The sequence below is a fragment of the Rhinolophus ferrumequinum genome, chromosome X, assembly GCF_004115265.2.
Source record: "Rhinolophus ferrumequinum isolate MPI-CBG mRhiFer1 chromosome X, mRhiFer1_v1.p, whole genome shotgun sequence".
Lineage (NCBI taxonomy): Eukaryota > Metazoa > Chordata > Mammalia > Chiroptera > Rhinolophidae > Rhinolophus > Rhinolophus ferrumequinum.
In genome coordinates this window covers 109,483,282-109,497,583 of record NC_046284.1, presented here as the reverse complement: position 1 = coordinate 109,497,583, position 14,302 = coordinate 109,483,282, and the positions used below count along the sequence as shown (strand labels likewise).

Here is a 14,302-nt window from a genome sequence, read left to right as displayed (position 1 = left end):
AGAGTGTAAAAAAATAAAGGCCAACACAGATGAAAACCAGCACAGGTAGCCTTACATTAGAGAATAATAGACCTAAATGTATAATAAACTTGGATGTAATCAGGGTGATACAGAAAATATTTAATGGCTGGTTTGGCATGGGCACTGACCAATTAGAAGAAATAATAGCATCTATAACTGATAGGTTCTACTGGTGCAGCCACTTAATGTGAGCTCTGCATATAACCAAGGCTCCAAACATGCCCTAGAATCAGCAAGATCTCTGTGAGGTCAGGAAAGGTGAGGTCATGTGTCTGGATTAAGATGTTTTAGGTGTATGGTTGTTTGAGTTCGTTTTTTTGTTTTGTTTTGTTTTGTTTTTGGTCTGTCTTTGTCCATCAGTTACAGACATTTTCCTTTCATGGCTCTTACCCTAATGTTTTGAAAGTTTATTATTTGCATAAAGGGAGAGGAATTGAGAAGGGTGGGAAGAGAAGGGATAAACTCCAGGAATACGCATAATCTTTTGTACATATTATGGTTCAGTCCAATGTCATTTAGAGGCCAAGTTGAGAGACACCTGGATTCTCCCTTCTTGACCCAAACAGCATACATACAAATGCTTAGTTCTTTGTATAGTGTATTAGTTTTCTGTTACTGCTGTAACAAATTACTATAACCTTGGCACCTCAAAATGACATAAATGTATTATTTCACAGTTCTATAGGTCAGAAGTACAGGTTGGCTTGGCTGGTTTCTTGCCTCCAGGTTTTATAAAGCTGAAATCAAGGTGTCAGCTGGCTGGGTTTTTAGCAGGAGGCTCTGGGAAGAATCCTCTTCCAAGCTCATCAAGTGTTGGCAGAATCCAGTTTCTTGGGGTTACAGAACTGAGGTTCCTCCTTCCTTGCTGGCTGTCATCTGGGAGACACTCTTCCCTTGAAAGGTCTCTCTCTGGTCCTTGCACGTGGCCCCTACATCTCAGAGCTAGCAACAGCGTGTGGAATCCTTTTCACTCTTGGAATCTCTGAATTCCTGTTCTGTAGAATCTCTTCTGACTTCCTCCTCTGTTGCATCTCTCGGATTCCAGTCAGAGAAGGTTTTCTGCTCTGAAGAGCTCATGTGATTAGAATGGGCCCAGCTGGATAATCCTGGATAACCTCCCTGTTTTTAGGTCCTTAAACTTAATTACATCTGCAGTCGCTTTTTGTCATGTAATGTAACATTCACAGGATCCGGGGATTAGGATATAGATATATTTTGGGGGCCATAATTCTACCTAACTTAGGTAGCAACATTAAGTCAATGAAAGTGCTTTCTTGTCTACTTATTTCCTCAGGAAAATAAGTCAGTCATTAAGTTTGTGTTAAACATTAGGGCTTTTTGAAATACTAATCCTAACGTTGAAGGAAAAGAATATGCATTTATGGAAATGAGTATAGGTTTCAGTTTTGACAAGAGAAGGCACACTCTTTCTCTTGAGGTCCAGTAATGTCTCCAGTGTAATATAACTGGTTTGAAGTCAGACAGACCAGACTTTGTGCAAGTATATAATGCTTGTAAGTCTCATCATCCTCATCTGTGAAATGGGCTAATAATTGTTATTGTTGCTATGGGGAAAAACCTGTGAATTGAAAGTGCTTAGGACACAAGAAGTGCTTAATGAATGTTAGCTAATAATAATAATAATAATAGAATGACATATTCATGGACTTTATAGGTGGGGAGAAGGTATGGGTGGACCAACTAGAGTCAACACTTGGGTTTCCTACTAGTTTCATATTGCTGACATAAATTATTAGTCTGACGTAATTATTCTATTAAAACAGAAATTAGTAAAATGATTGTTCTGAAAAGGAATTTATACAAGCTTATTTTAAACAATTTAGCTTAAGACAAATTGCTTGGTTTTCATCATAAAGGGCAACTCACAGCCATCTAAGTCAGGGGTTGGCACACTACGGCCTATGGGATGAGCCTTGCCCCCTGCCTGTTTATGTATGGCTCATGAACTGAAAATGATTTTTAGAGATTAAAAAACAGTTGATTTTGCAGTTGATTTGAGGATGGGAAGCACTAACTTTGAACCCCAATTAAGCAAAGTGTTATGCTGCCCCAAAAGAATGCCATTCTTCTTATTAACAGGCCTGGATTATGAAACATTGTACTCAATTATTATTATATTTTGAATTTTATAAAAAATTTGTGGAATATTTTCTCTCACTAGAGAAGTACCTACATAACATCCTTGATTTGCACTTTTGCCTGCAAAATGCCTGTATGTTTATGGCATGACTTTTCACAGAAAAATACTTCTGCCGAGCCCTGATCTAAGTAACCCACTGTGCATTTAAAATGGAGTGTAGACTCTTCATAGCTGGAAGGTACTCCCAAGATCTCCTAGTGCCATACCTTAATTTTATAGCTAAAGGTGAACCCCAAGAAGGTTCCGACACAACCCAGCTAGTTTGTGATAGGGGCAGGACAAGTCTTTAGGTCTTTTGGTGCTTACATCTAAACTTTCCACCAGAGTAGGCAGATCCTCTGCGTAACATGGATGTACTTTATTCATCTCTCTTTACATGGATCTCTGTGTTGTCAGAAGTCCAAAACCTTTTAATGTGAACAGGTCGGAAGTGATGCAGCACAGAAACTCAGCTGTCGCATGGACCCACTGAACAGGGCCTGGCAACCATCAGCCTGTTGCTGGGTTTCCATCTGCAGGGAGAGCCCTTTAGATTCTGGGATTTCTCGTTAAAGATGTTTCGGAAGCACTGGTGCTGACTTTTTCCATTAAGTTAGTACCAGTGAAAAGCCAGGCGTGTTAATACATTCTCATTGAACCATGTTCAGTTTAGGATGAGACTGTTTATTGAGCAGAGCAGTAGCCCTAAAGTGAAATGATCATTTCCCCTCGTGCCCCGTATCCCCATTGTTCTCTGGTCATTTGCTAATAAATCCCGCCACATTGTGTTTGTTTTTGCTTCCCTCCTGCCTGGATAATGATGATCACTTGGTGATATTTGTTTCTCCTTCTACAGGTGGTTTACAAATCCAACGACCGTCAATGCCTTCTATAGTGCATCCACCAACCAGATCCGTGAGTCCTCGGCTTCTTGTCTCCTTGTTAATCTGGTACAAAATGGAAGGGACTCTTCCATGCCTGTGATTAAGGGTAGGGCATTCTTTATCCCTTCCTGCCCCCCCAAAGTGACCAGGTATGTTGGTGAAGGAAGTTTGTTTCCATACCTATATGCCCAATCTTCTTCACTCCTTTCACCTTCTAAGTTTTTTTTTAAAGTTTAATATCACCATTGAGTAAAAAATAGAATCAACTACAATACATAAAACTACAGTGAAGTTGGCCATGAAAAAGGAACAAGCTTCCCCTTTCCTCTCATAATGGTCTTACTGATTTTGTCCATACCATTTTATTTATTTCTAGGGTTGATGGGAAAAAAAAGCAGGTAACTGGGCAGATTGTAGAACCTGACGGGACTATCCATATATAAGAGAAGTTTGGAAATGTTCTAATTAACCCTAGGATGTAAAGTCATGAGTGTCTTGTACTTACATGTTTTTAGTACACGTAATTACAAATGCCACGACAAGTTTAAAAAATTATTAAAGATCAGATTGGCACAAATTAAAAATGTGACAGCACCAAGTGTTGGCAACACGGACACATACTCACTGCTGGTGGAAATGTGAACTGGTTCACCCTCTTTGCAGAGCAGTTTGGTAACACCTACAAAGGCCAAAGATGTCCATGCGTACCTCCGGCCATCATCTGCACTCTTGGCGTGTGCCCTAGTGCTGTGATTCTCAAAGTGTGGTCCTGGGACCAGCGCAACAGCATCCCAGGGGAGCTTGTTAGAGATGCAGATTCTTGGGCCCCGCCACGGACCTGTTGTTCACGAGCCCTAGACATGGGCTCAGAAACCTGTTTTATTAAGCCCTCTAGGTGACTCTAACATAGTTTGAGAACCACTACCCCAGAGAAGTCTCACACAGGGAGGCCCATGTGAGAATGTTCATAGCAGTATTGTTTACATAGCAGGAAAACGGGAGCAAGCACGTGTCCCTCTGCAGAAAAATTAATCAAATGTGGCATGTTCACACAAAGGAATGCCACACAGCAGTGAACAGTGAGTGACCTAGAGTGACATGTAGTAACATGATGAGCTTCACAAATATTAGGCTGTGTGGGGGGAAAAAACAACTTGGGAATATATATGGAGTATGATACTGTATAAATAAGGTCGATAAAGCATGCAGGACAGTTCTGTATATGTAGTAAAAGTATAAAGACATTCACGAGAATGACAAACGACGAGTTCAGGTTGGCGGTGACCTGCTGTGGCGGGGGGGGGGGGGTCCCTCCCGCTTGAGCCCTTGCTCGTTTCTCGTCCCTTCCTGCCCCTCTTCTGGTCTCCATATTCACGCCCTTGCTTGGTAATAGGACCTAATCCCATGGTTTTAAGCGCATCGCTATGCTGTTTGTTAAATGCAGGGGATGGAGTTTATAAAGACTTACCACCCTTGACCATGCACTACCATTCCTTCCCGACCCTCGGATGTCTGTAATAGCCTCCTCACTAGCCTCCCTGCTTCTGTCCTTATCCCCCTTCAGTCTATTCTAAATGTAATATTGCAGCCATTTTAAGATGTTTTACAATCATCTCATTTCCCTCCTTTGCTCAGAACCTTTTATCACCTTCCCATCTCATTCAAAATAAAAGCCAAATTACTTGCAATGGCCCAGAGGCCTCTTATCGTGCTGCCTTCACCTCCCCTCTGTTCCAGCCACACTGAACCTCCATCCTGTTCCTAGAGCATGAGACACTCTTCCCCCTGGTATTTATACTCAGGGCCCTCTTTGCCTGGGAAGACTTCCCCAAATGATCTGCCTGGTTCACACTCCCGCATCCTCAGCTCTGGCCCAGAATGCCACGTTCTCAGTGAGACATCCTGTCCTGCCTGCCCACTGTAGATCCTCTGTGCTGGGCCTCATCCCGACAGGACTCCCTGGCCAGACAGGACAGCCCTGAGGCTGTGGCTGCCTACTCCCAGCAGGCACATCTCCTTCGAGTCGCCCTCATGTGGTCACTTGGGAAATAGCAGCCTCTGCCAGGCTGGTCTGCGAGAGGAATGAGCAGAAGGAAAACAAGCAGATGGTGGTAGTTTTTTGATTTCTACATTAGCTTATATAACCATATCAGTTCAACATTTTGGACATTTCAAATGTAGCTCCTTACTATAGAAATATTCATTATCATTCAAATACCATTGCTTTCTTTCCCCCCCAGCTTTATTGAGGTATAATTGACAAATAAAAATTGTCTATATTTAAAATGCACGACATGATGTTTTGATATAGCTCCACACTGAGAACTAAGCTGCATATGGGAACTTATGGTATTTGGGATTTTAATTATAAGCGCTCTTTATAACAATATGAATTATATTTATATGATGTGAATTATAATAATAATTGGAATAGCCTATTGGGTAATGAAAATTCCCTAGATTATTCATTTTAAAAGAAAGTGTTTTATGTAATATTTGGTACATGCAAAAGAATATATGTAACACGCAAGAACATATAAAGCTATAAATTATATAAGAAAACATATGACAAATATAGACCTATGAGTCCAGCACCCAACCAAGAACTGGAACATTCCCAATATCATTGCATCTGTCTGTGCTCCTCCCCATCCCATTCCTCTCCCACATTGTAGAGGTAACCACTATTCTGATTTCGTGTTTATCCTTTTCTTGTTTTTTAAACAATGAATGTTAAACCATTTAAGTATGCCTAAACAATATAGTGTTTATTTTTGCTTATGTTTTAGCAAAAATATGTATATTGCATGCAGTCTTAAGCAGTTGATTTTTTTCAATCAATGTGTTTTTAAGATTCATCCACATAGCATGTGGCAGTAGGTTTCCTTCATTTTCATTGCTCTATAATAGTCCATTGTGTGACTGTACCCCAGATTACTTATTTGTTTTGCAGACCTTTTCTGTTGGCAGACCTATGTGTTTCGCCCCAGGTTTTTGCTGTTATGAACAGCAGTGCTCTGAACATTCTCATACATGTTCCCTGAAACAAGTGTTTGGGGTATATACGAGGTGTGGAATTATTGGCTTGTAGAGTATGAAAATGCTCAACTTTATCAGATAACACCAAATGTTTTCCAAAACGAGTGTTCCAAAGTACAGAAGTGTTTTCATCAACTCTCATTTCATCAGCTCTTGGCATTGGTAGATTTCATTTTCACCAGTTTAGCGAATGTAATAGATCAACTGTTATGCAAGAAAAGCATTGAGATAGACTCTTCACCAATGTTTCCACACTCACTTTCCGGTGTCAGTGAAGGCTTACTACATCTTTGGGGATTGAAGTATGCCTACTAATAATTCTGCCTCCAGGATTCACCCCTGTTCAGCCTTTCCTTGTCTGGGAAGAGCTGATCTTGTCAGAGGTTTACTGAAGAAGCAGCCATTTCAGGGTAAACCAGTGGTTTCTCAAAAACTCATGAGCAGAGGGGGTTTGAAACGAACAATTTGAAGCAATATTTTAATTAAGAGATTCAAGCTGTTTCTATTTTCCTAATGACCAGTGCTTGCTCTCATTGTAAATTACATTCCCAGGCAAGATGACAAGGAATCCTTTGGGTAACTATTTTTTCTCTCTCTCCTTTCTGATTTTCTGGACTACAAATTAAGACAGGTGGAGTTCCGTCTTATACATTTCCCCACTGGGTTTCCTGGGACTTCCCTCCAGCCCCCAACTGCCTTCTTTTTGCTTCACTGAAGAAGTGAAAAATTGAGGTGATTTTCTGAAATGAACATCTTTATTGATTAGGGGCTGATTCTGACAGCATGTGGCCATCTGTTTAATTGGGTTTCACATCTAAGATGTAACTATACTTAGTAACGTGATTTATGAGAATTACATTCAGTTCCCATTATCATTTTCTGATTTATGCCACTTAAGTCTGCTTCTGCACACAGTAGAGACTTGAGCAGAAAATAGAAAAACCTGTATGTTTTGTTTTTTTTTGCCCTTGCAAATCCATGCCTTTGTGTGAAACTCTATGATATGTGGCTTTGTTTCATTGTTAGATTTTTGCAAGGTAGTTATAGCTCCTTATTTTTCTACCCTTGTCAAGGTGGGTAGCGTGTCCTCAGATACAGAGTGCAGTGTGAAATAATAATGATTTAAGTCTGTTGTACAAGGAGTCATACTCAGGAACTAGTGCAGAACTTAATTATATTTGAACAGATAAGGCGCTTAAAGAGGAAAGTAAGGAGCTAAGGTTATTGGTGCCTAAGCTTGTGCCTCCCTAACTTTGTGATAACTGCAAAACTGGTCTACCTACTTTGAGTAGGGAATCAGTGCAGACCTTGATGGGAGACCTTGAGTGCCAGTGATTTTGTTGTATGACCTTGGTCAAGGTATTTCTCCTTCCTGACTCCTATTGTCCACATCTGCCATATGTTGAGGTTACCTAGCCCACAGAGTTCTGGGTGAGGATTTAGTGAGATGAATTTGAAAAGTCCCAGCACATTGCCACGGTCAGGGTCTGTGTATTTAAAATTGACATGCCAGTAATCCTCAGGATAGCCAGTCTATCACAGAGTATACAGCAGGATATAAAGATTTTGATCTCAAAATATTTTATAAATTGAAACTATTTTGTGCATTAAAAATGCAACCAATTTGGAAAAGTGTTTGGCAGTTTGTTGCTGTCTCCTATAGCCCAGAAATTCCACTTTTGATGATGGATCCTTATGCCCACCAAAATACATGTACACAAATGTTCATAGCAGCTTTAATCATAATTGTAAAAACCTGGAAAGAACCTTATGTCCATCAACAGAAGAATAGGTAAATAGATTGTGGTATAGTCATACAATTGAATACTGTATAGCAATGAAAAAGCAAGCTGCTCCATGCCACAGTATGGAAGAATGACACTGACTTAATGCTCTGTGAAACGCTGCATGTTTCCGTTCGTACAAAGTTCAGGAATAGGCAAATGGACCTGGGATCTAAGTGATAGAAGTTAAACTAATGGCTACCTTTTCTGGGAGTATTGACTGGGAGGGGTCACAGGAAACATCTTGATCTGGGAGGTGGTTGCACAGGTGATACATGTGTAAAAACACATTGTGTTCTACCATTAAGGTTTGTGCCTTTACTGTATGTATGTAATACCTCAACACCCTCATTTCTCCCATAAAAATGTGTGGAACAGTGTATAACATGCGTAGACATTCCGGGTTTATAACGGGTGACTTTAGGCCAAGCCTCCGGAGGCATAGACCAGGGATCAGCAGACTTTTTCTGTAAAGGGCCAGGTAGTAAATATTTTTGTCTTTGCCAGCCACGTGGTCACTGTTGCAAATTTTCAACCTTGCCATTGCTGTCAGAGACAATTCATAAAGAAATGAGCAGGGCTGTGTTTCACTTAAACTATTTACATGGGCTGTAGTTTCTCAACCCCTGGGGTAGACACCCCACCTCCCCAGGTGTAGAGCTCTGTTACAGGAAAGGATCCATGGAGCCTTGAGTATTCTGACCCAAATGTTAAACTACTTTGGATCTGTCAGGTGATGGTACTGGGAGCAGAAAGGTGCTAGAGTCAACAGCTCACATTTGTTTTTTTCATTTCTACTAACATGGACTGGTCTTTAGAATAAAATTCATTTCATACGTTCTATATCAATGTATATCTACAAAGTGCCTCATTTCAATATTAGTTTTTATCTTCATACATCTCAAATCATACTAAGGAATTATTTTGAGCAAATAAAACCTTGCCTTGTAAACATGTAAGGCCTAAGGGCTAAAACCAATGATTTTATTACCTTTGCTGTTATACTCAAGGGATTTGGTTGCCTCACTTTAATCAGAGACATTCTGCTAAAGAAGATAAGCCTTTGTCCAGAGGCTGGGCTTATGCTGACATCAAACTATAGAATTAATCCTGAAATCAAACATAGATTTGTTTTGCTGTTAAGGAAATAACTGTGTTTCAAACTGGAAGAATTTCTCATACTTCATTGACTCTGCTTAAAACTATAAAGTGGGAGCTAAGTTAATAAATACTTGCTTGCGGCCTCTGCTGGAATTTAATAAACTTAAATTCCTGAATCCACTTGATGCTATATTTGGGGACAATTTGGGAATAGTTTTCCATAGTTTGGGAGCTAGAAGGAAGGAAACTTGAAGTGGTCAGCTCATCCAAACTTCTCATTATCTAGAAGAGACCCTGACACTCAGAGCAACTCTTAGTAACCTATTCATTTAGTATTTATAGAGTCCCCAGTGATTCTCACCTCCTGGTATTCATGCCCCTGTGTAGTCCCCTCCCACACTGGAGAAAGCTGACCTCTGTAACCAATAGGATACTGTAGAAATAACAGAGTATGACTGCTGTGGCTAGGTCGTAAAAGACACTGTGGCTTCTTCCTTGCTCTCTTGGATTGATCATTCTGGGAGAAGCCAAAAGCTGTGTCATGAAGGCACTCAAGAAGCTGGTGGAGAGGTCCACATGTGAAGGACCTGAGGCCTCCTGCCCATAACTAGCAGCATGTGAGTATGCCATCTTGGAAGCAGATCCTCCAGTCACGTGGCATCTGCACATGACATCTTGTCAGCCCAGGCTGGCATCTTGACATGTTTTGAGATACTTTGTTATACAGTAAGAGATGACTAATATAGAAGTTCCAACTTGCCAGGTACTGAGTTTGGTGGTAGGGTATATAATATGTTGTAATAGTGAAGAGTGTGGGTTTGATTTTGGTTCCTGGCTTGGCCACTCATAACTTGCAACCTTGGGCAAGTTAATTAAACATTGTTAAGCCAGAGTTGAATTATCTGTAAAATGAAGATAATAGTAGTGACTATCCTATAGGGTTGTCATCAAGATTAAAGGAGATAATGTATATGAAGTGCTTAGAAGAGAGACTGGTTTGTAGGAGGTACTCAATAAATTTTAGCTATTAGGAGTCCTTGATTGAGAGGAGTTAGGAGAGACAGACTTGTCACCAGTCATTTATAAGACATCATGGTGAGTGTGCAACAGAAGGGTGTGCAGTGCATCCTGGGAGCCACAGAGGAGGGGTAATTAATTTGGGGGAGTCAAGATGGCTTCTCAGTGAAAGTGATATTTGAGTGGGCTTTGAAAGGAAAAGAAATTCCCTAAACGAAGGTAGATTGGGACATGAAGGACATGCAGATAGAAGCACTGGCTGTTGTAAAGGCAACAGACACAGCAGAGTGTGGTGCAGAAACAGATGGTGAGATGGTCATAAATGCTGGGACACAGGCTGTCTGTGTTCGGGGCGGGGAGAAGAAGGAATGATGGGAGATGCTCTGTCGAAGAAGCAGATGAGGGCCTTGTAAGGCATATTGAGGAACAGCCGTAGGGAGATAGTATAGTTTTCTTTGGGAGGCAAGAGACTACACATCGCTTCCTTAGTGTTGGTCTTAATAATCATGGCTTGGAGAGGGGTTAGATTAAGGCACTTGGACCAGGTAGATTCAAGAGAAGGATGGATGGGGAGGGTCTAATTTAGGCAGTGACAGTGGTGAGAGGAGAGGGAGTGAATAAGTTAAATCCCAAAAGATCGTTTTCAAATAACTGTGTAGTAATTATACAGGTAGCGGTTTTCCAACTTTTCCACTGATGCTTTGAAGGACTCCCATAAAATGGAGATTATAATTCTTCTATGCAGCTGTTATTCATGGAGAACCACTAATGTGCTAAGCGTTGTGCCTGATACTTTAATGTATATTATTTCTAATCTTCACAGTAGCTCTATAAGCTTGGCATTGTGGGTCCATTTTACAGAAGAGGGAACTAAAGCTCAGAGACGCTAAGTAAGTTGCCAGAGGCCACAGAACTAGTAAGTTGCAGAGCTGGGAGTATAACTCACCTTCTCTGATTGCATGTTCTTAGTCTTCACCCTGCACTGGTAGATACTGGATAAGAAATGTAAGGATTACTTGAAGTGATACATGTCAACACACTGTGAAGAAGGTGAAAAGCATGATATAAATGGATGTTAGAGTAATCATTATTATATCATGCTCTCACCCATGCAAGGGGCAGGATTGTTTCTGTTTGTTATGGAAACAAGATATTCTAGGATGTAGGGACAGCCAAGGGAGGGTCAGCAGGTTGGATGGTCCCCAGGTCCTGCTGATTCCATGTCCCAAAGGGCTGCGGCACTAAGCAGTTGATTATTGCCACCTGTAAGAGTGCTGCTCTCTGCAAGCCCTTTGGCTGTGCCCCTGATCTCTTTGCATCGTTGGATTGGGGTAGAGTGAAGTGAAGGGCGGTTATTTGAGAGATGTCATAAGCTACCTTAAAAAGAATAATTAGATATGCTCTCCAAAAAGGTTTTACTTTATAAAAATCTACTGTAAGGTTTTAAAAGTTTTGTTAAGTGAGCTGAAGTTAAGTCATGAACAGACTTCGAGTAGTTTGCAAAATTGCCAGATGCTTCACTTAGCAAGGTTGTAGGATACCTGCTCCAGCTATTCTTTTTATTAGTTTCACATGTACAAAACAATGGAATAGTTAGACATTTACACCCCTCACAAAGTGATAATCCCCCTCCCCCAATCTACTACCCCTCTGGCATCGTATATAGCTGTTACGATTCCGCTGACTCTATTCCCTATGCTGTACTCCACATCCTGTGACTATATATATATATATATATATATATATATATATATATATATATATATATAATTATAGTTGACATACAATATTCAGCTTCAGCTTCAGGTGTACAGTGCAATGGTCAAGCATCTTCACCGTCCATGACATGGTCTCCCTAATAAGACATGTGCTCCAAACTATTTTAAGACGTTCTTGTCCTGGTCAGTTGAGGATTCTAGAGGACCTAATAGAGCCCCGTCTCTGAGGCCTGACCAAGGAGACAGCTAAGAATGCCATTCTGGGTAGTGCTATCAGAGGACAATGGTGCCCTCGCCTGGGAAGCCTGCAGTCTCATGGCATTCCCGTTATTGTGGTTAGTCCCAGGACTGGGGCCTAGAGGGACCCATTTGCCCCCTGCAGGACGCTTCTGAAAACACACTCATGGAACAGGGGAGTGCTGTTTCCAGGCACAGAGGACTGGGCAGGTTCACTGCAGGGCCAGTAGCAGAAAGCAGGGAATGAATATCACGGTCAGTCCGATTAAGGAGGTGGGGTGTGAGTGGGATACTCACTGGGAATGAGTGGCCTGGATGTGAGCCAGAGTGAGGAGAGCATCAGAAAGCTGGACAAGAGCCATGGTGGTAGGGACAGGAAGTCAGGGAGCAGTCTCACTAATTTATCTCGATACTCACAATCTCATTCATCCTCCCTTTAAAACAATTGTTGTTGACACTTATTTCAAAAGTGGTTCATATTTTTTGTAGAAAATCTAGAAAACTTAGATAAGCCCCCAAAAATTAAAGTTAATGTCATTTAAAAATAACCGCGGTTAATAATTTTGTTGAATACCCCTCAAACTCATATTTATCAACACGTCTTAAAATTGAAGTTAAATATAGACTCATTCAATAATACTGCTTTTTCCCCCACTGAACATTGTAACATGGATATTTTTTCCATTTATTATATAGTCTTCTAAGTTATCATGCATAATATTCCACCAAATAAAAGCCCCTTCATTTCTTTAATTTCTTAGCAGCAGACATTTAGGCTGTTTCACTATTGTAAAAAAAAAACAAAAAACAAAAAGAAAACCAACAATTCTGTGATGATAAGTTTTGTGGCTAAATTTTTATGCAAATCTGAGACTGTTTCTTTAAATTCCTAGATGTGGAGGAATTGCTGAGTCAAGTGGTATGACCAATTTAAGGTTTTAAAATACATCTTACCTGACTTCTCTTGAGAAAAGTGGTACCAATTTATATTTCCACTAACAATAGATGAGAAGGTTTTGTATTACCAAGTTATGCATTGTAAAGATGCTATTGGAGGAGATGAATAAAGAGACTCAGTTTTTTTTTTGTCTAATCGTTATAGGGGAAAATGTTAATCACGTTTTTATTCTTGAGACCATTATCTCATACCCAGATATGGATCAGTGAAGCCACACAAGTATTTGTTGAGCATCTACTATTTTCTCTGGCCTGGGGTGAACATCACTGCCTCTAGTGTCAGTTTTGAATACCTAGGACAGTGATGGTGTGTATGAAAAGACCTATTGGAATATGAGTAGAATATGAGATACTGAGCTTCACAGTGGGAGGAAATATGTATTTACTCTGCCAGAAGTTGAACTATTGCAATGGTTCTCAAAGTGTGGTCCCTGGGTCAGCTCACCATCACTTGTGATAAATGGGTATCACCTGGTCCCACGCCTGACCTACCAAATCAGAAACTCTGGGGGTGAGCCCAGCAATTGATGTTTTAAGATTTTAGCCTCAAACCTCTGCTAGATGCTGAAGTTTGAGAACCACTAAGGTATAAAAATGCGGCAAATACAAAAGAGGTCCGACCTGGATGGGTAGAGGTAGGGGGACTAACTCATCCTGGTTTGCCTGGGACTGTCCCAATTTTAGCACTGAAATTCCATCTCTTAACCCCCTCAGTCGTGGGCAAACAGGGATGGTTGGTCATCCTGGTAAAGAAGAGGTTCTCTTTGTTGCAGCCTGAAGGTAATTATGGCAGAAAAAGAATAGAATGGCCAGAAGAGAAGGTTTCAAGATGGAGGGCAGATTTTAGAAGCCGCTCTCTGCTTGTCACTTCTAGGCTGATAGATATGGTGGCAGGAGGTTACCTGCAGGAAGCCAGCAGATGGCTAAGGCATCTTGCTGAATCCCCGGACATGAGTCACAGCTGTTAGAACTTGATACTTTCTGGAAAGGGGAAGGTTGGCATTCACCAAACTACTGCAAGATGCCAAATTGAAAAAAAAAAAAAGCCACTATTAATCTTAGCAGTGATGACAATGAAATCCCTATACAGCAAACCACCCCCCCAAAAAAAAACAAAAAACTCAAAAGTGCTTTGTAATTGCAGTGATTTTCACATCCCAACTGATAGCCCCCTAGATTCTAGAAGAATGGTATCTGGTTTATCTGATTACAGGAAGCAATCCTGAATAAAATGTAACACTCATTCTCTCTTAGTGTGAGCATTCATCCTGGATTTTCGAAGGCAGTTGCAATGAAAACAATTTTTGTCTTTTTGTACAGTAATAATTTGCAAGCCATGCCATGTAAAGTTTCAGTTTTTAAAGTCTAGTTTGCTAAATTATAATAAAAATATCTAATCGTATG

At 40.6% G+C, this 14,302-nt stretch overlaps 1 protein-coding gene across 1 annotated transcript in view; it reads left to right on the top strand.

The window, feature by feature from the left end:
- Positions 1–14,302, top strand: part of PHEX (phosphate regulating endopeptidase X-linked) — a 196,210-nt gene that overhangs the window by 140,423 nt on the left and 41,485 nt on the right. Inside the window, exon 15 of the mRNA XM_033118058.1 lies at positions 3,018–3,076. Within this exon, the coding sequence (XP_032973949.1) occupies positions 3,018–3,076 (59 nt within the window). The remainder of the gene's footprint in view (positions 1–3,017; positions 3,077–14,302) is intronic.